At 37.8% G+C, this 26569-nt stretch overlaps 1 protein-coding gene across 1 annotated transcript in view; it reads right to left on the bottom strand.

Annotated features, from left to right (window-relative positions):
* LOC150084721 (uncharacterized) overlaps positions 1 to 26569 on the bottom strand; it is a 239809-nt gene that overhangs the window by 110420 nt on the left and 102820 nt on the right. The window contains exon 4 of the mRNA XM_090376333.1: positions 11714 to 11953. Coding sequence (XP_090232459.1) covers positions 11714 to 11953 — 240 coding nt within the window. The remainder of the gene's footprint in view (positions 1 to 11713; positions 11954 to 26569) is intronic.

Genomic DNA, 26569 nt, shown 5'->3' with positions numbered 1-26569 from the left:
TCCCAACCTCGTATTGTTTGGCATTACAAGAATACAAAATGGGATTACCTGCGAGATTTCTTTTCTTCTTTTCCTTGGTCGGATTACTGTTTCAAAACGTCTGATGTCAACGTTTGCTCAGATCGTGTCAATGAAATTATTCTTGCAGGAATGGAATCCTTTATCCCACACTCCACTTTAAAATCTCGTCCTGTATCTAAACCTTGTTTTTCCCATAAATGTGCTATGGCTGGTCAAGAGAAGAACGTTGCATACCGTAATTGGCTTGTTTCTAATTCTTTAGTTTCATTTTTCGCCTACACCAAAGCTCGCAACAATGTAAAGCAGTTATTAATCAGTCCAAACTAGAGTTTGAATAGATCTAAGAGTAGAAAACTTGCTTCTTGCCCTAATGGTAGCCGAGCATTGTGGTCTCTTGCCAAAGCTATTGGTCGCAACTTTTGCCCACATCTGCTCCCACCTCGGTCCAAACCAGATGGTTATGTTGTCACTTCAGTCAAGCATAAAACTGACCTGCTAGCATCCCATTTTTCTTCCAACTAGTGTATTAATGATCTTGGTAAAACACCTCCCACAGTTCCCAACACGCTTCATTCAATGCCTCCTGTAGTCTTCCGTCAAAAGAGTGTCAGAAGGATTTTGACGAATTTTAATGCTAAAGAAAGCTCCAGGTACCGATGTTATCTCTCCACGTGTTCTCAAAACCTGTGCTCCTGAACTTACTCCTGTTCTTTGCCCCCTTTTTTCACTTTCTTATTCTAAAGGTGTTTTCTTTTTGCTTGGAAATTTACTCATATTTAGCCAGTTCCTAAAAATGTTGACAAATCCCTCCCATCCAATTATCATCCCATTGCAATTACTTCTACTCTTTTTAAAGTAATGGAGAAATCAATTAACCGCCAACTCTTAAACTACTACCTAGAAACCTTCCGTCTGATCAATGATCGCAAGTATGTATTCCGTCAATGTCGATCCACTGGTGATATTCTGGCTTATGTTACCCATTTATGGACTAATTCAATGGAAAAGTTCGGTGAAACACAAGCAGTTGCTCCTGACATCTCAAAGGCTTTCGATCGTGTCTGGCATAAAGGTCTTCTAAACAAGCTTCCATCTTATGGTTTGCCAACTGTTTTTTTTGTAATTGGTTATCCAGTTTTCTCTCTGATCGCTCGCCTAGGGTGATGGTAGATGGCTCTCTGTCTTCTAACTTCTCTACTAATGCTGGTGTCCCCCAAGGTTCAGTTCTTTCCCTGTTGTATTTTAATGACCTTCTTCCATTGACTGGAAATCGTAACTATAGTTTTGTTGCTGATGATAGCACATTGCATTCCACTTTCCATTTTGAGAAACCTTACTCTGGTGTATCAGCTTCAACTTCTCGAAAATCTGCTACCAATTCCTTAAATGCCGATCTCCAGGTAATTCTCCAGTGGGGCAAAGAAAACTTAGTTGATTTCAATCCTTCTAAAACTCAGTCTTGTCTTATATCTCGTAAAAAGGATTCTTCTGCTCCTATGCTTATCTTTAGTGACACTCCGATTTCTAGGCAAAATGATATCTCTCTTTTGGGGATTACCCTGACTTCTAATCTCTCTTAGCACAAACACATTACAAATATTGCATCCTCTGCATCTAAAAAAAAAAACTTGGTTTCTCTTTCGCTCTCGGCGTTACTTTTCTTCCAAACAGCTGTTCACTCTGTACAAATCGCAAATCCGCCTACCATGGAATATTGTTCCCACATCTGGGGTGGTTCCCCCAAAACCTCCCTCAGGTTTCTTGATTCCGTTCAGAAGAGGGCAGTTGGGTTAATTAATGATTCGTCTCTAACAAAGTCTCTCTACCCGCTGTCACGTAGATGTACTGTTTGTGCTGCATGCCTCTTCTACAGATATTTCCATGGGCACTGTTCTTCTGAAATATCTTCTATAATTCCCGCTCTCTCTTTCAAAACAGTCCGAACACGTGCTGCCTCCCGCCAACATCCATATGCTGTCCTACTTCAAACTCACAGAACCAACTTTTCATCTTCCTCGTTTATTCATTCACCTGCCGTTTTCTGGAACAACCTTCCTTCATACGTATTTCCTGAAAATTACAGTCTACAGAAGTTCAAGTCCAATGTCAACAAATATTTTCTTTCGTCTTCTCAACCTCCAACCCAAGCACGGTATTAAGTACTATAGGTTCTAATACCTCTTGTGTTTGGGGTTTACATAAAAAAAAAAAAAAAAAAATTGAATCAAGAAATAGTGGCATTCAACGAAGATACTTCACAGAGCAGCAGAAAAACTGAAGTAAGCACAAGTTCAACTATAAAAAAAGAAAAAAAAAAAAAAAACTCGTATGTATCAGACTTATAAACGGGGTTTACCTGGTGTGGTGATAGTTTTTCACCTAATCCTATGTATATTGTTTGTGGAGTAATATTAGCAAATGACGCCATGAATCCAAGCAAATTATCGCGACATTTCATTACAAAACATAGTAACCTTTGGAATCAGAATCAGATTACTTCAAAAGATCATTAAAATTGCAAGAAAAACAAAGTGCTAGTTTTATAAAAAAAATTTAAGCTGCTGAGCGAGCACAAGAAGCCAGTTATTTAGTGGCAGAAATAATAGCCAAAGAAATGAAACCGCATGCTCTTGCAGAGAAACTAATTCTCCCCGCCTGTGCAATAATTTGTAAAACAATGTTTGGGATAGAAAAATAAGAATTAAAGAAAATTCCTTTGTTTGATGATACGATTCGCACACGTATTTGCGATATGTCAGATAATATTCAAAAAATTGTTTCTTCTAAAATTAAAGAATTTCCTATATTTGCATTACAAGTAACCGAATCTATAAGATATTGGAGGTAAAGCCCATCTACTGGCATTTGTTCGTATTATTGAAAATGATAAAATAATAGAAAAATTTTTATGTTGCAAAGAATTCGAACAAACCACGACATGTAAAGATGTTTTTAACGTTTTGAATGAATATTTAAAATCTATAGATGTATCATGGGAATCATGTGTGGGAATATGCACAGATGGGGCACCGTCCATGGTTGGGTCATTAAAGGGTTTTCTATCACTAGCCAAAAAAGGAAATAAGAATATCATATCTACTCATTGTTTTTTACACCGACAAGATTTAATCGCAAAAACACTAGGAGAGGAATTACTAACTGTCTTGAATGAAATAATTAAGATGGATAATTATATTAAGAGCAGGCCTCTTAAATCATGGTTGTTTGCAAAACTGTGTAAAGAACTTGGATCTGCGCATTTGAACCTTCTTCTTCACACTGATGTCAGATGGCTATCCAAAGGACGAGTCTTGAGTAGTGTTTGCGAATTAGAAGTAGAACTATTCACTTTTTTTTAACTAGAAAACAAGCATGAATTTTGTCAGTTGTTGAAAAATGATTTTTGGTGTACAAAATTCGCTTATATAACAGATATATTTGAACAGTTGAATAATGTAAATTCCAGTATGCAAGGAAGAGATGAAAATTTATTAAAATATTCTGATAAAATTGCCACTTTTAAAGACGGTAAAATTTTGGAAAATTAAAGTTAACGAAGCATAAGAACATGGAAATGTTCTCAAAGACAGCTGCAACAAAAAATAAAAAAGTTAATTTCTGAACACTTAACATCACTAGAAGAACAGATTTGTCATTATTTTCCTGATATATTGTTGTTGGGTTTTTAGGAGCATTAGCAACTAAGGCCATATTGCTCCGGGGATATGCAGTGATCATTCCCTGACCTTTCCGCATCCTCGTATTTGGTGGTCACGGGCTTGAACCCCCGATCTAATCAAGAAGCGTGTGCTACGCACTACTGCTCCTGCCCACCTGGCTACGGAGGCGCCTCCTGATATATCTATCGACAGTTTTGACTGGATACGAAATCCGTTTGTTGAATTGAAAATGGAGTTAAGCCTTAAAGAAGAAGAGGAATTAATACAAATTCGCCATGACCGTACGTTGCGATTAAAATACTCTGAAATTTCACTCGAATCATTTTGGATATTAATTAAGAAGGAATATCCCAACATAGGAGCCAAGCAGTTCTGAATAAGGATACATTGGAGTCCGCCATTTGGTACTACGGTACGAATTACCATATGGAAAATAAATTAAAATTAAAAAAAAAATAAATTTCCTGTTTATACTCCTGGACGACCACACGGTCAGAGGAGTACTTATCAGCACTTCGGATCCAGCGATGAAAGTGTTCTCGGAGGGAAAGGATATACTTGAGTAATCACTGAAAGGTAGAGTAGATCATAAAATATCGTTAAAACACATATATTAGAGTTAAAATTAAGAGTAAAAGAAATATACAGCCAGGTTGTCTCCTAGCGGGCATGTCCATTCGTCAGATAGCAGAAAAAGCGAGTCACCCATAATCAAATGTTGGAAATGTCCTGCGTTAATGGAAGAAACTTCAACGATTCAAAAGGATTGGAAGAGGAAACTGAATGAGGCACCCTTAATGAGCTGACTCCAGAAACAGTTGCCAAACTGGGATGAGTTTATTACTTATAGCCATTAGAAAACACTCCACAGAATGGCTTAGCATGCCGGGCAGCTGCGCGTATTCAACGTTAACTTCCAGAAAGGCATATAACTTCACCCTTCTATTGCAGAAAATGGAAGCATTAGATGTTGTGACCTGACATTTTCAGTACAGCGATGTATCACATTACGCGATCGTGAGATCGGATGGACGCACCTAAATATAGCGTATGACTAAAGAGTGGTTGCATTAACATTGTGTTGCAACAATGGTGAAGTTCGGTGGTGGTTGTGGCGCGATGTCATGAGCTTGTTTTGAGCTTGATGGACGCACCTAAATATAGCGTATGACTAAAGAGTGGTTGCATTAACATTGTGTTGCAAAAATGGTGAAGTTCGGTGGTGGTTGTGGCGCGATGTCATGAGCTTGTTTTACGTGATTTGGAGTTGGTCTGCTGGTTGTCATCGATGAAACTGTCAGTACAGCTGATTGTCATTCCATTATGAATGACAGGGTACTGTCACCGATACATAGAACATTCGCGGAGATGGGAGAAATCCCAGGAGCCGCTAGACCCTCAATATACCTCATACCTCCATTATGAATAATTCTGTCTTAACGGCATCATGATAGTTCTTTAGAGAGAGAGAATCATATTTGTATCAGCATGACAAACGCTCCGTGTGAAAAAGCATTGGCAGTACAAGAATGATTTTAGAAGAATAACGTGGTGAACTTGCGATTTCCACTCCAGAGCCGAGATTTGAATCCAGCTGACCAAAAAAGGTGAGGGCTTTTTAGATGTTTTGGAATAACAATTGAGAGCGATAATATGACATCTTAATTCCAGTGTGGAATTTTCTGCAACTACTAGTTTTTGCTATCTGGATCAAGATTCCACATATAAGAAATTGGTAGAAAGTATCATAGCTGCCAACTCTCCAGCTGATGATGGAGAATCTCTCTTTTGGAATCGAATTGATCCCCTTCTTCGTTTCCATTAACATCGTTTTCTCCGTTTTTTACTTTCCGCAAAATAATAAAATCTGCGTTTTAAAAATTGGAAATTTTTAAAAATTCTGAAAATTTCTGCATATTTTCGTGAACGAATTGGCCGTTGATACCCTAATCTACTTTGAAAAAAATAGGAACGCGGGAAAACAGTGTTGTTCTCAGTAACGTGCGACCGTGTGAAGCTAATTAACATTGTCTTTCAGTAAGATACCAAAGAAATAGATGTAAAATTTCGGTAGACATAATACGCAAAATTTTTCATGTATTCTAAAATCTGGAAAAGGTAAGGCGTTTGCTTTGTGTACTGTATATACCAGGGGTATCAAAAAGTTTTCCCGTTGACCATGTTCTGTGTGTCTCAGGAGGTTGAGGTTTAGAACATATATTGATCCTTCTCCATGTAGTCTCACCAAAAGTGACGTATTTCTCCCATCTTTGGGATCTTTATGCCATTTTTTGTATAAGCGCTCGGGTTGCTCTTGAAGCCATGCTTCTGTGTCGCAGATTTTGCCTCTGCACTGCAAAAAAAAAAAAAAAAAAAAAAAGAAGAAGCTTTCTACCCAAAAATAATTATTTCAGCTGCAAAAAGAGGAAAACGTCAGACGGTGCTAAGTCAGGCGGGTGTGGGAAGATATGAAGTCCTAACTTCCTGGCAAGATCATGGTGCGGGCTGGTACGTTGTTGTGAAGCAACAGCACGCGTTTGCTGAACATTCCGCGTCGCTTTTCCTTAATTTCAGCATGTAATTGCTTCATTAAGTTGTTGTAGTAATGTGCATTGATAGTGGTACCCTTCGCTAGGTAATCTGAGAATAATGCCCATTTCTCATCCCATACACTGACAGAAACACCTCCCCTGCAGATGTTTGCAGTCTGGTTTTTTGGGAGTTGTAGATGGATGTTTCCATTGTTTTCAAACCATGTTTTGTTTCTGGGTCAAAGTGATGTATCCACGGTTCATCTGTAGTCACCAATCGGGAAAACACGGGTCAGGATCGTTGTCACACATGACGATCAATTCAGCAGAGCTAGCCTTCCTTTTTTCTTTCTTAAGACATGTGAGCAAGCGAGGAAGCCATTGAGTTGAGACCGTATTCATATTCAAATCATTGTGAATTATGCTCTCCACTGATCCATAGCTTATCCCGGTCTTAGAAACTATCTATTTGTTATCCGGTGTCATTGAGGATCAGCTGTTCACTTTTCTCCACGAATTCAGCAGTGTGAGATGTGGATGGCCTCCCACTTCTTTCCTTATCATGGACGCTCTCCGTGCCGCACTTGAACTGTCACCTCCAATGTTTTACAACGTCATACGATGGACAGATAACCCCCATACATCGTAGACATCTCTCTCTCTTCGATAGTTCTTCGCTGTTTGCCATGCAAAAACAGGAATTTGATAATGGAGCGATATTCCTTTATCCTTATGACACTATCACATATTCAGCTCTGTAACAAAAGAAACATAAGAGTTAGAGCAACGAAACTTTGGTATATATTACTAAATAAACAACAATACCGTTAATAAAACAACGTTCATAGAATACACAGAAGGTCAGGAGAAAAACGTTTGATATCCCCCTCGTAGATGCGACTTTTTCAGTTTTAAGTATCGGGAAACGCATTGTAATGAGACATTTGCATAAGGAAAACGTGCAGTGGGTTGAAATCAAAATACAGAAATAGTATTTCATAATGACGGTGATATTTCATATGTACCGAATATTTATTCTCATCGTATATCACAGAACATAATTTTCCTCTGAGTTGCGCTAATCATGCAAGTCCGTTGTTCAGAAATATGTCTCCCGTTAATAAAATAGTAAAAAAATACGTTACAGTAATAACAACAGCAGTAGGCATTTTAAGTGAAATTGCATATATAAGGAATGAAGAGATAATGATGGCTTTGAAAATGTGCCATTTTCATTTGCTACAGATGGCAGTAATCCAAGTGATTCCAAGATATATCCCATTGTGGTAACATTTAGTAATAAAAAAAAAAAAAAAAAAAAGGAGAGAGAGAGCTTGCTGTCACTACCAGCATTAGAAAGTAACTCTATTGTACAACATTGCATCTTTTTTGAAATTGAAAAGCAAGTGGGATTCCTTTAAAAAAAAAAAAAAAAAAACTGCCTTGCGCTAACTGTTAATAATGCCAGTGTTATGCTGAGCCTAAAACTGGAGTAGTATTAGTATTAGTAACGGCCGCATGGTGCAAGAAAGCCTATGGCTTATGCTGCACCAGCCAAAAAAAAAAATAATAATAAAAAAAATAAAATAAATAAATAAAAAATAAAAAAATAAATAAAAAAATAATACTAAGATATTAAAAGAGGAGATTGAGCCCTTGGTCATAGGTTGTAATTGTCATCTCATTAATTTGTGGGTTGGAATGTGGTCTGCATGTTTTTCTATGAAAGTAGATAAATATTTGATGGACATTTACTAATACCTAGACAGAAGTGCTAAGAGAAATGATAGATTTCAACAGTTTCAACTAATGCAAGCCGCTGAAGTAAAAAAAAGGTTGGCAGTACAGTGGCAACCCCTGACAAATCGATTTAAAGAAGGTCAGAAGAGATAAGAAAAAAAAAGCAATATGAGCATTTTTAATAGTTTCCAAATTAAAATGCACAATAAGCAATCACTAATAAGTAGCAATAACTCATGTCGAAATCCAGTTCTTAATCCAAAACTTCTTTTGGATCGTGAACTGGATTTCCAACTCCTGAAAACAAAGAACTTCTGATATAAATTCAAGTAAATAAGTACCTTGTAAATATTTATTGCTTCGGATAAATAAGTATTTTGTAAATACTTGTAAATTAATTCGGGTAAATAAGTATTTTGCAATCTCACAACTAATTTTAAAAACATCAGATTAATTGATGAATATATTTGAATATGCTACTCAAATAATGTAAGAGACCCCAAAACCCTATATCAAAATACTGTTTCATATTTCTTCTAGATATGCTGCTAGCCTAAGGTTATCCAGGGGTGTCAACACACACTTTAGATTTATTAATAATAATAATAATTTGGAAATATCAGTTGATCGAAGAAAGTGTACCGTACTACAAGTACGAACCCCAGGCAGTACTAGAGACTACAACCCACAAGCTGTACTGGGGCCGCGCCATAATAATGGAGAAGACAATCCCGCACAACAGACCGGACATAACCCTTGTGGATAAGAAGGAAAAGGATACCTATCTGATTGGCATAGCGGTAACCAACACTGGCAACCTGCAGAAAACCCATGGGGAAAAAATCAGAAAGTACACGAACCTAAGACAGGAGATCAAAGAGATGTGGCATATGGAACAAGTAACGACCATTCCGATCAACCACAGGTATGATGCCAAAGACCCTAAAGTAAAAAAAATCCGCAGGTAGCAGCAATAGGTCTCCCAGAGAACACCTACAAGGAACTCCAGAAAGTCGCAATCCTGAACATCTGTAGGATAGTCAGAAAGTTCCTCGACCAACAGTAACACCAGACATAACAACAGCCACCCTCTGTACTTGGTAGTAATAACAGTCACGAGGTGGAACCCCCAATCAGGGAGAAATAATATAAGAGCAATAATAATAATAATCCTTTCCAGCTGCATAACCAGGAAGATATCAGACCACTTGGAGAGCCAGTACATAATGGCTGAACAGCAGAAAGGATGCAAGCGGCTGAGCAAAGGATGCAAGGAGCAATTAACCATAGACGCCACGGTTATGGAGCAAGCCTACAAGAAGCACTGCAACATGTACACAGCCTACATCGATTACAGCAAGTCCTTCGACTCCGTGCCCCATAGCTGGCTAATAGAGGCGCTGAACATCTACAAAGTCAATCCGATAGTGACAAACTTCCTAGGAGAAATGATGGCGAAATGGGATACCACCATTAAGGTCGAAAACATCACAACCAGACCAATCCCCACCAGGAGAGGAATCTTTTCGGGAGATGCCCTGAGCCCATTGTAGTTCTGTCTGCCACTTAACCCGCCCGCTATCCAACATGCTAAACAGTAGCAAGTATGGATATAACCTGAAAGAAGGAAGAACCTGTACACCCACACCCACCTGATGTACATGGATGACATCAATCTCTACGCGGGAACCGAGAAGCAACTCCAACAACTACTCCAGATCACCGAAGAATTCAGCAATGATATTAGGATGGAATTTGGTCTAGAGAAATGCAAGACCCCACGGATTGCACCAGTGAAAATTAGTCAAACGAAACTACCAGCTGCAGACGGGTAAAGAGATCGAAGCCATGGCAGAGGGAGAGGCCTACAAATATTTGGGGATGATGTAGGCTCAGTAGTTACAGCACAAGGAAATTAAGGCCTGCCTGACCGAAAAATACCATCAGAGACTCAGAAGCCTGCTGAAAGCAAAGTTGAACGGAGGAACACAATTAAAGCCATAAACAGTCCCAGTGCTAACATACTCCTTCGGGGTCATAGATTGAACTAACACCGAGCTGGAGGATATCACGAGAAATACAAGAACAATGATGACCAAGAGCCACCAACACCACCCGAAATCTGCAGTGGAGAAACTGACAATTGTCCGGAAAGAAGGAGGAAGGGGCCTGATAGACCTTATTGAGCAACAGAAGACAGCGATTGCTAGCCTGAAGGATTACTTCCAGAAACACACAGCAGCACTCCAGCAGGCCATAAGGAAGATAGACAATCTGTATACTCCACTCGACCTAAGCGAGGAGTTCGCCCCCCCCCCCAACCAGGAGACACAAACGAAGCTGGAAAGATGGGCAGGGAAGACACTACTTGGCAGACACTACACTGATCTCCATCAAGATCACATAGATAAAATTGCTTCCAATGCATGGATCACGAGCAGGACGCTCCTCCCTGAGACTGAAGGATTCATGCTCGCCATCCAAGACCAGGTAATCAACACTAGGAACTATAGAAAATAAGTCGCCAAGAACCCGGTGACACATGTTCACGATGTCACCTCGCCTTAGAAACGATCCAACACGTTACCACTGGATGCAAGGTTATCACCCAGACTGAGTACACTCATAGACACGACCAGGTAGCCAGGATAATACATCAGAAGCTAGCAAGGAAATACCAGTTGATCGAAGAAAGTGTACCGTACTACAAGTACGAACCCAAATAGAGACCCCCAACCCACAAGCTGTACTGGGACCTCGCCATAATAACGGATAGGACAATCTCACACAAGAGACCGGACATACCCCTTGGACAAGAAGAAAAAGGTTACCTATCTGATTGACACAGCGGTACCTGACACTGGAAACTGCAGAAAACCCATGGGAGAAAGATCAGGAAGTACACGAACCTAAGACAGGAGATCAAAGAGATGTGGCATATGCAACAAGTAATGACCATCCCAATCATCGTGTCAACCACAGGTATGGTGCCAAAGACCCTACATATCAGCCTAGCAATAGGTCTCCCAGCGAACATCTACAAGTAACTCCAGAAAGTCGCAATCCTGAACACCTGTAGGATAATCAGAGTTTCTCGACCAACAGTAACACCAGACAACAACAATCACCCTGTGTACTTGGTAGCAATACCCGTCACGAGGTGGAACCCCCAATCACGGAGAAATAATACAAGAGCAATAATAACAATAATAATAATCGCAGTCTTCCGATTAAAGCAATTCTAAACAGGCAAGCAAGCTGATAAACAGTCAAGTAAGCATCACTTGTAGGGAAGGTAGCTTTTCTCTCTCTTTGGATTTAATAAAGAAGTTTGCTTTAGCTTGTTTCTTTTAATTGTCATGTCATCGTTTCGGAATCCGAACAGAGCTCTTCAATTGAGCATGTCTGATTTTCATGTACTGACGTCATTACTTCTAGACGTATTGAAGAATGTTATGTGTAAATTTGCTATTCCAACAGTTTTTAAATCTCCTGCTTTCCTTGTTTTACGAAAAATTTCTACTGCTTTTTTGAAAAAAAGAAAACCAGATTCTGTTTTCGTACTGGTTTGGCGAAAAATTCTTCTCTTTTCGTCCTGCCTACATTTACCTAATCTCTACGTTTATGAAAGCCATAAGTTGGCAGCTACTATGATACTACTACGTAGATAGTAAAGTTCTTTTTGATTGTAAATAAAGACAAAGAGATATTAAACTTAAACTTTTATACTAAGATTAGTACCTGCACTGGCTGCCCATAAGAGAGGGCTACGGCCATCTTGATCCAGACAGTTGACATCAACTCCTAACTGCAGCAGTTTCCGAAGCACAGAAAGACCATTATGAACGTTGTTTCCCATCTCGCTGTTTGGTCCACACATTTGAGCGGCATAATGTATGGGATAGGCACCATGAATATCAGGAGTATGGGCGTTAGCTCCCGCATTGGCGAGCATTTCCAGAGATTCCACATCTCCACACACTTAGGGGTAAAAAAAAAAAAAAAAAACCTTTATACTAGTAATATATTATCAGTATTTTAATGATCGAACTTAAAATAAAACATGATTTCGTAATACGTGTGTGTGTGTGTGTGTGTGTGTGTGTGTGTGTGTGTGTGTGTGTGTGTGTGTGTGTGTGTGTGTGTGTGTGTGCGCGCGCGCGACTCACATTTAATATAACAATAGCAATTATAAATTGTTTTGCTATTTTAACGTCCATTTTTACTTTTAAGTCCTGTTACATAAGTTATTGTAAATTTATATTGACACATATGCTGTCCTTCAACGAGAACTGGGACGCTAAATATCGGACACTAAATTTCCAGTATCGGATTAAAAAAGAAAAATTTTTAATATCGAGTATGTAGACCCCCCTCTGGCTTTAATCACATTAATAGGTTACACGTTCCACAATTTTTGGTAAGTAGAGGAGGCTAGAATATTTCTCCATTGCTCTTGTAAGGCTTCAGCTAGTTCTTTTTGCCTGCAGGATGCAAAAGCCTCTGAAACTTAACTTTTGCGTCCTGCAGGCAAACCGGCCATTAATCGCATGTTGTTTTTAAAACAGCTTATACTGGTGCCTCATGGCCTAGTTTTCCCCATATTTTAGAAATACTAAAATATCAAAGCCATGTGACTCCAAACGGACAGTGGGCGCATTCGCAATTATTCCTGTTGTTGCTTAGATTTCGGACTTCGCTGTTAGTAGAGAGTAGGGCTCACAATTCCAGTCGAATTCTTAATACCGGTATTCTAAAAACAAACATTTTTCTCAATAAATTTTGATGACAATTAGGTGCAATAAAGTAAGGAAAAACAAGTATTTACTTGAATTCATGTTTTAAATCAAACTTTTATTACAATAATAAATATTCTGACAAAAATGATTAAAAATACAGTTATTCTAAAAACAAAAATAAATACGATTGATACTGCAAATTTTAGTTATATTTAAGCATCCATATTACCTGTCTGAATAAAGTGAGCTCTTAAGAAACATAAGCAATCAATAGTGTTATCGTTTAAACTGGATCTAAATTTGGTACATATTTGATTAGCGGAAGAAAACACCCTTTCGGATTCTGCAAGATTATGCAGTTGTACTAAAATAGTCGTAGACGAGTTGCAGGTTTATCACCGTTATTCCCTCATCTTCAAAAAATGTTATTTCTCTTTTAACAATATTTTCTAGGCCTTGAATTTTTTTAGCAGGAACAGTAAAAATATTTCATTAATTGCAGACTCAAGTTTATCCTTTAAAATCTCATTAGAGTCAGGCAATTTATTATATTGGAAAGAATTTGCGGAACACTGATGTTCTGTTCCATGTTGGTCTTCTAATGTTGAATTGTGTTCATCATTTTCTGAAGTAGAAAGACGTTTTATTAAGCGAAGTATAATATTCACTATGGTATCTTTACTGAGTCTGGAAAATAAATTGCTATCATATTGTGTTCCGCTTTGCAAATACTGAAGAATCTGTGATAAATTTGTACGCCTCTGTGAAATATGGAGTTTCAATGGCGTATGCAATTCTCTAGCTCTTTTAGAATTTTGATTGCCAAGAGGCATCGTAAATTTTATGGCCGCATCTGCAATTAAAAAAATTTGCTTCTTTGCTGCATAGCGCATATACCGCTAACTTTTGGCATTAGTGTAGATATAGCCACCGATAATAAATTAAATTCATCCTCACAGAAATGAATACTTGAATCTAATCAATCAATTAAAGCTTTCTGCATACAGTATCTCAAGTCAAAAAAACTTTCAAGCATGGACAGTAAATTGTTTCAACGAGTCTTGGAATCTAATTGCATGACAATTTCTTTGCCAAATTCTACTGCAATATACTTTTGTAAATATTTATCATATTTGGATGGTTATAAAATCACATAAAGATGATTTTATAACCTTTATCTGAATAAATCATAAACAATTATTTTTTAAATTAGTCCCTGAAAACCGATATTTTTGTATCAATACTAGTATTGGAATACAGTACCGGAAAAATGACCCGGATCTCGGTATTCGGGATCCCGGTATCTCGGTATTGTAAGCCCTAGTAGAGAGGTCTGTCAGGATGCCTTTTAGTTGGCCTACTGGATTGTTTCTTAAATTCGTTCTTCCATCTTTCTGCAATGTCAGTTCGCTTTGGTAGGTTCAAAAGGATTGCATTAGCAAGACAAATGACAGGAATGGTATCCGGTAATCAAACTGTTTGAATTTCGCTGAACTGTACTACGACCCATGAACAGATTAAAACAAAAATTAAAAATGATTATTTTAACAGCACTTTAGCTTGTTAATGTCCGTGTTGTGCATTTGTAATATTGCGCGTTGGCAGGCCAGTTTTCACTTTATGAAGACTGACAAACGCGGAATAGCTCTCAGGTGGGAACCTCTGCTTCTTCTATATGAGATCTGCAGCTTCGATTGAGCACTTTGAAATTCCTCCAGACATCGACGGGAACAAAATCTAAACCATTGAAAACAACTGGCTGGACAGTTGGCGTGTTAAGATAATTATATTAAGTTTTTGTATTAAAGTTTTCTATATGTCAGTAATAATAAAATAGTAGCTTTAAATTAAAATAATAATATCAATTAATAATATTAATATTTTATTCTGTTGTGTATAAAACATAAAAATAACAAAAAAAGAAATATATCCATAAGATAATTAATTTTACAAATTTTTAGTAAATTCTTGTTCAGAAACAGGACATCAGCAGTTTCCGACTTCAGCTGTTTTCTTCTCCTTCCTTGGATTAGAAATCCAGATACAGAAAACAGTTTTACTTGTTGCACTGGAACTGTTGGCTGGGTTGGCAAGAAATAAATCCTTCCCGTTTTTTACAGATGGAGGAATGTACTTGACAAATACCTGAGGAAATTGCATGCCCTAAAATGTTACCCGCGACATCGACGATAATATGTAATTTATGCAGATCGCATAATCGACTAAAATAACAATCGCCATTCACAACGGGGGGATGCGTCGACCCGTATCTAGCTCCGATTTCAAACTCTAAATATATATTTTCTTAATTATATAATCTATTTTTATCTTCTTAAATGTGAATGTATACTCTGTTTCTTTTATCTTCATATACTTCACTTTATACCCTTGAATTCCTGCACATCATTGCTAATTGCCCATGCGCCATAAAAATTCAAATCAAATACACACTTTATAAAAATAATTTTAATAAACAACTAAAAATCAAAATTTAGCAATTTTGTATGTATGGTCATAAATTATTTAAATTATACAGTAATTTTGAATTTACTGCGATGAATGCAACCTTAAGTTGGTGTTCTTTTGATCTGAAATTTTTGGAAATTTAATGTTCTTTCAGTTCTGTTCAGTTATGAGTCTCGTGTCTCGTATTTTCGTCTCCTTTTTACGCTTGGCAATGCGATATTAAGAGGATGGAGAGTTAAAAAAAAATAATTTTAAATCTAGAATCTAGAAATGTAATCCTACCTTTTAGGCAAATGTATACAATTTATAGAGTTAAGTATACCAGTAGTGGAATAGCGTTGTGTGGGTGTAATTCAAATTGCGCGCGCACACACACGATATACTTGTACTCGTTATAATTTTGTAAATAATGTTACTTAGGGAAAAAAAAATAATAAAAACAGTTACTTTATGAGTTAGTATATTAATTTTTGGTATTATTATATGAAATTATTTACATTTAAAAACTTCAACCGCATCCGAGCGCAAAATTTCTGAATACCCGACCTAATGCAGTAATCTACCGTAGAATATCGGCATCGTACGACGACACCTCATGGCTTTATGCCATGAAGTAAAGGCAACAGCTCACTGCCAGCTGAACCCATTTCTTAATACGGTATTTATAAGATTAACGGATTATCTACCGTTGGGTGACTTTTTTATATTTTTTTTATTTTGAAGGTTCATTTGACTCTTGCTCATGTTATGTATTTCTTATATCTCCTATATTTTTCCGTGTATTTTAATGTGTATTTGGGTAGTGTGTCGCATTTTTTTTTTGCAACAGTTTGCGCTGTATTTTAGTCAGAAAGCTAGTAGAAGCGCTGCATTTGATGCGCCCTTTAATTTAGTTTCAGTCTCCCTGTTTCTGAAAGAGGTGCTGCGTAATAATAATAATAATAATAATAATAACTAGGGGGCCTCGCCCCCTGCTCGCTGCGCCCGCTTCTTTTGATAAAATAAAATACTTGCAGAAGCTTTCGACACAGTGTCTCTTCCTCAGCTATGAATACATAAATACGTTACGATATCTATATAATATCGGTGTAGATACACCATAGACAACTCTTAAAGAAAAACTACGATCCTAGTGTGAAAGGCATCACTTCATCTGTATCTCATATTGTGCTCATCCTTCACAACGAGTTACCAAGTATTGCACTACCCCAAATAAGTAACGCTTCACTAATAGAGAAGACTATTGTTATTTATTCTCGGTGGGCGCCACCACCACCCAGATGGGCCGTTTCAAAGATAGTAGGCTTTTCATCGGTGGGTGCCTTTCGCACTACGATCGTAGTTTTTCTTTAAGAGTTGTCTATGGTGTATCTACACCGATATTGTATAGAATCTTAAAATATGCCTTGTTGCATTTAGTTTATTTAAATAAATACGTTACATATGCAAATCAAGAATGGTACTGTGTGTCGTGTTAGATAAACACAGCGCGTGACCAGGCTTAAATAGAAGCTTGTTTTACCACGGTAAAACAAGCTTCTGTTACGTATTTTTGTACTTGTTGCGTATTACACGTAACCCACATCCCTCTTCTCCCATTGGCTGAATAAATATCATTAGGAGGAAAATTATTTTAATGTATAGAAAGATAATAATAATAATTATTATTATTATTTTATAATAATAACAAAGCACATCCTTTAGCAAATTTGGGTTCCCCCCAGTTATTTCAGTATTTAATGTTATTTAAATAAATGTCGAATGAATATATGAAGAACTCGACGTTTACCTTTGGCATACAGTGTTCGCCTAATGGGCAGAAATTGTTACTAGGTTAGTTACGCTTTTAACTTAATTGCCTGTTCACCGTGATAGCAATGAGTTTTAATCAACCACATTGAGAAACTTTTGAAAAATTGATAAGCAATGCTTACAAAGCGGAAACATTTTCAAATTGTAGTTAGGGACCATATTTTATTTTAGTTTATTTGGGCTAAGTACCATATACACGTAATTTTTTCTGTATATTGTAATTACAGTACTCTCTTCTCGCGTAATGCACGATTCGGTCGGGTGCGTTGTTTCACTGCAGCGAATAGAATGAATTCCTGGTTACACCAAGCATAACGCAACAGGGTTCAGGCGGCAAGCCTTTTCTTTTCAACACTTCTATAGATCGATGGAATGAATACATGTTTGAAGCCATTTGGAAATATGCTAGGCTTCCGAGATAGGTTGAATTACTCGAGGCAATTATCTTTTTAATTGTTGAAAATATGTTATTGGCATTCCATTTAGATCAATGGCATAATGTTTTTTTTTTTTTTAATTTAATGGTAATCTTAGTCTCTTAATTATAACTTTATTCAGTATTTTATTTTAAATGTAATGTTTATTAATATAATAACTCTTAAAAATTCAGTACCCTCAGAAATTGAGAGGTACCGGATTTTAGAGAGATATACGTACCTAGTGGTTAAACAGTTTTGGAGAAGCGCAATTTTCAATGAATCTATATACTGTATACAGTATATATAACACTTGGGTATTCTGCCCAAATTTTCCAACTGCTAATTGTTGCCAGCGCCCGTTCATGCGGTTCACCTCGCATGACCACCATACCGAGCATTCTTTATTCATTTTTGTACTAACTTTTGCGACTGAAAAAAGACAACCTATGCCTGAAAGATTTCGATGTATATTTATTTTAACTGTTTATTAAATATATAACACTTGGGTATTCTGCCCAAATTTTCCAACTGCTAATTGTTGCCAGCGCCCGTTCATGCGGTTCACCTCGCATGACCACCATACCGAGCATTCTTTATTCATTTTTGTACTAACTTTTGCGACTGAAAAAAGACAACCTATGCCTGAAAGATTTCGATGTATATTTATTTTAACTGTTTATTAAATATATAACACTTGGGTATTCTGCCCAAATTTTCCAACTGCTAATTGTTGCCAGCGCCCGTTCATGCGGTTCACCTCGCATGACCACCATACCGAGCATTCTTTATTCATTTTTGTACTAACTTTTGCAGCCGACCGGGCTAGCCGAGTGGGTAAAGTACCTGCCCGGCAACCCAAAGGTCGCGGGTTCGATTCTCGCCTCGGGCTTGGATCAAAGTACTGCAAAAACCTTGGGAGGTGCAATATGGCCACAGAAGCCGACGCGCCAATAACTACCAAATCAAAAAAAAAAAAAAAAAAAAAAAAAACTAACTTTTGCGACTGAGAAAAGACAACCTATGCCTGAAAGATTTCGATGTATATTTATTTTAACTGTTTATTAATTTTATTGAGATTGAGAAGATCCACAGCTCGAACGGACCTTTCCACAGAATCCCAAAGGTGCTCTACAGGGTTCATGTCCGGTGAATGGGGAGGCTATTCCATGGTGATAAAATCTGCGGAATGCTCTTCGAACCATGTTCTAGTTACCACTGCTCTGTGGAGAGGCGCATTGTCCTGCTGGAAGAATCCATTGTTCTGGGTACACGATGACCGTGAAGGGATGCAGATGGTCTGCAAGGATGGACACGTAACCTAGACCGTTCAGAGATGCTCTAGACGTACCTGAAGTCCCGACGTATGCCAGTTGAACCCCCTCCCAGACCATTACCGACCATCCACCTGCCTGAACAGTTCCTTCTTGACATGACGGGTACATAGCTTCATGCATTTTCCGCCAGATGCACCCTCCCGAAAGTCCAGTTTCCACTTATGGAAATAAGTGGAAACGGGACTCATCGGACCAGGAGACCCGTCTCCAATCATTCAAGGTCCAGTGTCGATGTTCTTTCGCCCAGTTGAGGCGTAGAGTCCTGTGTGGTGGTGTTAGCAATGGGACTGTGTTGGGTCGGCGTCTCCCATAACCTATTGCGGCTAATGATCGCCTGATGGCCTTCGTGGAGACGTTTCTGGCACTTCCCCCGTTGAAGTCGGTTGTGATTTGTGCCACTGTTGCTCTCCGGTTAGCTGAAACAATGCGAAACAGATGTGACGGCCACTTTCATTCACTACCTTTCTGTGCCCACAGCGCTGTCCGCGATGAGATGTTATTCCGGTAATGGTGTATTCCCGATATACTCTGGATACTGTCGAACGGGGATAGTGCAATTTCCGTACCATCTCCGCGATAGTGACCGATGCGTCGGGCACCCACTATCATCCCTCTTTCAAAGTCGGTTAACTCACGACGTTTATCCATACTGACATCTAATTACCGTCTACATGAATGCAGTGAACCTCTATACCTTCCAAGCGGTGAGTTCGTCCACTAGGGAGAGGGGTGACAGCGTCGTGAAGCGTTATCTGTAATAGAAGTGTTGCCCAGGAACCAGGTATGCTATGAATTTTGTCATTTCATTGTACATGGTGGTATTTTGATTTTAATAAAGTATTGGGTTGAAATTCAATTTCTCGCACTTAATAATTTTCTATAGCAGAGAGAAAAACAACAGAATCTTCTCTTTCACAAGGTGAATTCAAATTTGGAGAGCTAAGTGTGAGCAACTTGTTGTTTTTCCTTCCCTTTGTCATGCATTGACGAGATTTATGATGAGTTGTAATGGCAAGAAAAAGCCTTGGCTGTGTGGAATTACTATAATTAATACCACTCATATACAATGTGAAATTAATAGGTTAAGCTTATAGCCAAAACCGCTATACATTTAAGGTGATGTTTAGGCATCTTACCGATACCCATCATCAGACCTTGCTGTTAGGGGTAGAAAATAGAAAGGGTTACAATTCGGGACTTGTAATTAATTAAATTCCAATAAATATTAATTGCGAATTTTAAGTCTAAAGGATTTTAGGGTCATTTCCGTTTGGGTTTCACTAGAAAACAGAGATTTAGAATAAGTAAATACATACGGATAAATATACATAAAAATAAAATTCATTGTCCGCTGTCAGACTCCTGCTTGCCGATTCTTCCAAAACTTGATTTACATACTGGCAAGAGGTATTGCCAGCAGTTAATTTATGGGTGAGCATTAAATCGGCAAGCAGGAGTCTGTCAGAAGAGTTTGCGACAATGAATACAATCATTAACCGTATTTATCAATATCACAGGCTTGAGTGGTACGTACTTGAGAGAAACACTACGGACCAAGTACACTTTAATATTTAAGAAACCGATGAATTAGCTAACAAAGGCATGTGCCTAATTCTACAAACAAATCCAACGAAAAATTAAAATTAAATCAAATAATAGGATAAAATAAAAATAATAATAAAAATTAGGGGGCTTTGCTCGTCCACCCCCGCGCACGATTTTCTACGTAAAATGTAAAGGTATGACGGAGTAAGTCAAATCGTTTCTACGTAAAAGACACCTGTCGTAACGCACTAATACCTTTCCTCCCACTTTTTACTCCAATCCTTCAGCTATCTCTCTCACTCATGCTTTTTTTTTCTTTTCGTTTGTTCTCCATCAGGAAGTTCAGACAACACCTGATGGGAGCAGCCAGAGTACCGTAGGCAGCCTTGCTCACTTCCCAGTGGTGGTGGACAACGTGAAGTCCCACTAGGGGGCCCTGCGGCCAAGAAGCCAGCACAAACAACAGAACCCAACTAAACTACATATGCAACACAACACTTTTCTGGCTTTTTCAGAGGTGCTGTATTCATCGCAAGAGTACCGTTGGCGCAGATGTGGGAAACTACAAGTGGCACCTTACCCAAACACTATGCCACTATGATCGATATCTAATCAGGAAATGATCTATGTAATTATTTACCTGTGCATTTGTAATGACGTAATTGTCCCGACCACTTGTACCACGTGATCTGCATCCCTCTTCTCCCGTTGGATACCCTATCCCTCACCACGCGGCATTCTCAAGGTGGAATAATAAATATTGCTATGTAATTATTTACCTACGTTTACATAGGTCACTTAGGAAAAGACCTTTTACTTCGGGTTCCATAATGCATGAGGAATACTGTTGCATCCGAAAGAACAGGACTAAAATATTTAACTACAATAACAAACTAACAAATATTTACAAAATACACGGCATCATTTGGAACATCAAATGATGCCGTGCATGGTCATGTATCACAGAGTGAAGCACGTGCACGAGGTTGGTGAACGTTATGGGTGCAGTTGTCTTTCAAAGCAAGGCAACAATATAATTATTTACCTGCGCATTTGTAGTGACGTAATTGCCCCGCCCTTTTCTCCCATTGGCTCGAATAAATATCACTAGAAGGAAAACTTTTTAATGTATAGAGAGATAATGATAAATGTCTTGAAAAGAAAACTGAGAAATAAAAAAAAATTCACTTCTCATCCCTCTTCTTAAATATCTGATCTCTACTGGAATATTATCTGTTTCTAACATATTGCTCTAGCTTAACTAGTTCTAGTTAAGTTCTGGATTTCAGTTACTGCTACTCGCTTGCAACGTTACTGCATTACTTTGCAATGTACTGCTGCCCGCTTGCAACGTACTTACTGCCTTTATTTATTTTCGATTGGTCACTGGTGGCATCGGTCCTTCTTCCACATGGCAGTGCTGGAAATCTGGAGGGTAGAGATGTCTTCTCTGTTGGGGAAGCATTACTTATTCGAAATATAAGGCCTCGTGGGTAGCACAATTGGTAGAATTGCTGTCCACCCCATACCTGGTGAAGAAGGAAGACGTGAGTTCGAGTCCCGTGCTGAACAGCTGTCTCTGTTTCAAAGTTCGACTGGAAGTCATAATGTAAGTCTTGGTAATGTTAGATATTGTAAATCATGCATTTGCTATAATGGTAATTTGAATAGACCGGGGTTCAAGCCCCAGACTGTTAAATACTGTCGATCTGCCAACCCGCACTGGACTAGCGTGACAGATTATGGTCCATTTCCCTCAACATGAATTGTTGAGGAGGCTTCCATCCTGCAGCGAATTGATAATGACTGCTGCTTACTTACCAAACAGTATGAGGCTAAGAGTAGATTATTATCAGCTTTGATTGAGGTATCTGCAAAATAGCTAAACGGAAAGAAATTATACCTGAAAGAGGTTCGAGGGTTTATTTGCTCATTACCGCTCAGTGCGAGCAGTAATTTAAGCATTCCTTTAACCCCATATATCGAAATTTTCTATGTATAGAAGAGGATGTCCCTATACAGGAAGAAAAGCTCTCAGCAACTTGTTCGCTTCCTTCCTGGAAGTTCGATATGATAATACCTGATTTACGATGCTACTAGATATAGGGCTGCACCTTTCATTTAGCTCACAAGTTGTACCGCAATTTGCGAAAGGAGTCAGTCAAAGTAATTTCTCACGTTTGCAGTTTCGCAATTCCCGTGTGCTTTGAATAGTAGTAAGCGGAGCGCTGAGCTCTGCGGTTAGGCATATACTGTATTGGATTCTGAGATCGTTGATAGCAGCCTTTCTTGACCAAGAAAGGCTGCTATCAACCATCCAAAAAGGTGCTTATCGATTCGGCCACGTCGATAAAATCTTTACTTATTCCTTTCTATCTTGTAAAACTGTACTCCACCCACTGGAAGTGGAGAGCCATTGTGTTCATGCTGCACAATACTAGTACTCAAGGTAATCTTTTCCCGTAATATCCAACTTGTTGCTCCCGAGTGCCGTTTTATCTAGTAACAAGAATGTAATCTCATGATGTAATTATCTCTTGCCCAAAAGATTTTCTCCGAAGAACTCGAAATAGTTCAACGTGATACCCGATTTCTTTTACCTTGAATATGTAGTCTTGATACAACAGACTATATCTGTTGTATCAAGTTATCTATTTTTTAACTAACAAGTGGTACTTTTTTTTTCAAAATATCTCCACTGCAGATTAGGCACTTATGCCAGCTGCATACCAGAACATAAAAATAACATTTTCAGAACAGTCAAATAACGTTCACAGTGAGAATATAACCAGAAATATAGTTTCATTATTTCGCAGTGTCACGTAGTTTTGGTTATGGAGTTCAGAAAAACGAAAAGGCCATATTCTTTTTTCTGAACTCCCAAATTTCATATTTGCTTTCATTATGCTTCAAAGTGTGTTACTGTTCTTTGTCATTAATAGAAACGAAACAATTATGAACCCAAATCTCCTACCCTCCTTATTTTTAGTGAGGATTTAAACTGTAATCATTTAAAACCTGTAATTGTAATTTCATTAGTACTTTCCTTTTCTGTCTGTACCTATCCTACTCTCATTATTATTTTTTTCTTTTTCATTAAAATAAAGAAGCCAAAGGAAGATCCAAAGCACAATATGAGCTCCATTGGGTGGTCTAAATACTGAGTCGTAGTTTAGTGGCTACTGTCACAAAATATTTTTGGGTGCATTATTTGAGACGCTCATTACTAACTTCAGTTTTAGGAATTGGTACATTTCGAAGTGAATCTCTCATTTCCGATATGCTTTTAACTGCCTTCATGCAGCTAGAACCTCATTTTATGAATGGCTATCTATAATTAAGTACAGTAGTTTATGTGAGCAAGGACGAGCTAATTATGCTTCTAAACTAAAATAAGGAAAACATTTTGACTTAGGTGAAACGTTTTAAATAAGAAATATAAAACGTTGAGCGGGGAGTATCCCATAATACTAAATACGTGATCATGAATATTTTAATTTTCGAATTTACTGGGTGAGTTAATGGGAAGAACGTAAGGGTGTAACCCGTGTGATAAATTTTGAGACATTTGCGTGTTGGATTTCTGAGATAATTTATGCAGTGTAGTGAGAAGGTTCGAGTCGTTCTGCACGCTGATACTAATATGTGGAGTTCCAGTTGCGTGCTCGATTTCCTTACTAGTAATGACATTTGGACTCATAAGTATCGTACTTTTCTTTTTAGACCAAAGGCATGGATGAAAATAAAGTTCAGTTTCTGTGATTAAAATGTTAATGCAAATTGTTACATCCGAAGACTAAGTACGAGTTAAAGCACGCCAAGATACTCAGTATGTAGCATCTTAGTGTGGAGGGGGGGGGATAATGAATTTCACACTGGAATTGATAATGAAGAAGGCACATTTCAATAATTAATTCTTATCTACGATTCCTCTTCTTTAAATCAGCTGTAAATTCAAAATAATTAAATTTTCCACTACGTGGAAAATTTAACACTAAATTTTCCACTTAGTTTATTTAAATTTTCCACTACGTGGAAAATTTAATTAGTTTATTTATTTGTGAGTTAAGAAGAAATCTGTCATTTCCAGCAGGAGGGATATAAGCCGCACCTTCGAATTATCACTACATTTTTTTTTCCTCCTTGGGATGATTGTCATCGACGTTGTCTAAATATACATCACCATATGTGACTTCTAGATCAATATCTGCTACAGCACCCACTCAACAAACTAAGCCAGTTGGTGGACACCCAACGAACTTTCCGTTGGGTGGCTTCCAACGGAATGCCCTTGAATCCTTCCAAGTGCTGATCTATCCCATTTGTCTGTTTGAGGTTTAATTCTCAAAAAGAATTAAACCTCAAACAGACTACCAGTATCATATTAACTCACTTCCATTACCAAAGAAGTGAAGTGTAACACCTTGGTGTTACAGTTGACTCCCGATTAACCGGGGAGGTCGGGAAATTAATTTCCCAGGATAATTGATATCCCGCATAATGCCAAAATAAGCAAAAAATCTGGAATATGCATTTAATATATATATATAACCGAATTATATACGTATACTCGTATGTTCTATTCTTTATTGAAAAAGGAAAGCAATTTGCTTCTATCTGAAACTCCACTGAGTGCACTATCTGAAACTCCAGCAAATCCGATAAATTTGACTTTATTCTTTATTAAATCTCGTACAGTTTGCTCACAACATTGTACTTCATTAAAGCTTAATGGAGCAGCACCTTTTTCATGTTTATAGATGAGGTCAAGTTTTTGTTTTTAACATAATGGGAAACTTTAAAACCGTTGAAATAAACGTAAAACAAAATACGTATGTACTTACTGAACAATCGCAACTCAGTGTGCCCACCCGCTTAACATGCACTAACTAATGAATACGTACCTATTTGTATGCCCACTCGCCAACCTTTACGGAACAGGATTGTACAGTAGACGCCCAGTAGCGGGTTAAGGGGGCCCCAAGAGGTTTTTTTTTTTAACATTTAAATTTAAAAATGAATTGTTGTAAGTAGATACTGTAATTGATTTTTAAGACATTTAAGTCAATTTTTTTTTCATTCCCAGTTAAACCGCCCTGGATAATCGGGAGTCTACTGTATTTCCAGCAGTAGTCGTTTTAAACATCCAGTTCATGATAAAGATGATATCATAGATGCCACAATAATTCACTCTGTCTACTTCAGCACGAAGTCAAATAGAAAAGCCGCCAGCCCCGAGAGTACACGTGCTTTGAGTGACCGTGGTTCGAGCTCCTGCGACTACTAAATACGGTGCTATTTCTTGTATTCTCTGTATCTTATGAAATCCTCCGACCGTGGTCGGCCCCGAATATAAACAGAAAACTTATTTTTTATTTGATTAAATTCCTGTTGAAAATCCTCTCCCGTTCTTATGATGCTCCAGAAATCCTTTAAGGCGTCTACTTCTATGACCCTTCCAGGAGCATTTCACAATCATACTTTCTATATATCGCCTTCCAACAACAGTGATATCAAAAAACAGAGCTCATTGAATACATAAACTCATGTGTGGCTAACAAATTCAATATCGACTTATTCAACTTAGAATGAAACAGAAAAATCAGTAACTTTGTAGCATCTCTTGGCTATCAGACTGTGAAGTGCCACAAAGCACCTTTCAGAATAGACCCTTGTATAATTTATCCCACCATCGTTTTTCTGTTTTTTCTCCATTATTATAATTACTTATTGAATCTAAGAAGTTTTTTTAAATTTAAAAATTGTTACTTTAATCCCTGTTAATTCGCGTTTTTTGCACAGCTAATTTTTTGCCTCTGTATTATTAAGCCCCTCCTGTGATTTTACATGTTACCTGTTTATTTTATACACCACTATAATTGGATGCACTGTTATAAATGATATGTTTCAATTAAAAAAAAAAAGGAGTTGAACGGAAACGTATTATCTAGAGAGGTGATCGTTTGCAATCTCTATTTGATGCGGAGCAAGTGGGCGTTGCTTTTATTGCGTGGTAGAAGTTTGTCTAGGATCTAATATAGTTGAACGAGGACGCTACGTGGTTCTTTACCATTAAGATTATTACTATATTTAATACCACGCATATACCCACCTGAAATTAATAATATAGGAGAATCATACAGACGTCTAAATTGCAGAATCAAAGAACACACAAAAAAATGGAAGATATGGAAGAGTTCTAAAGTCCAATACAGACCTCCATGCATTCTAATGTGGCGACACTTGGGATTTCAATAACGCTTCCTTCTGTTGTATTGGTTT

Source organism: Mastigoproctus giganteus, chromosome 6, assembly GCF_048544385.1.
Source record: "Mastigoproctus giganteus isolate SK-2022 chromosome 6, ASM4854438v1, whole genome shotgun sequence".
Lineage (NCBI taxonomy): Eukaryota > Metazoa > Arthropoda > Arachnida > Uropygi > Thelyphonidae > Mastigoproctus > Mastigoproctus giganteus.
Note: the sequence above shows the minus strand (reverse complement) of the source record. Positions and strands in the feature narration are given on the sequence as shown.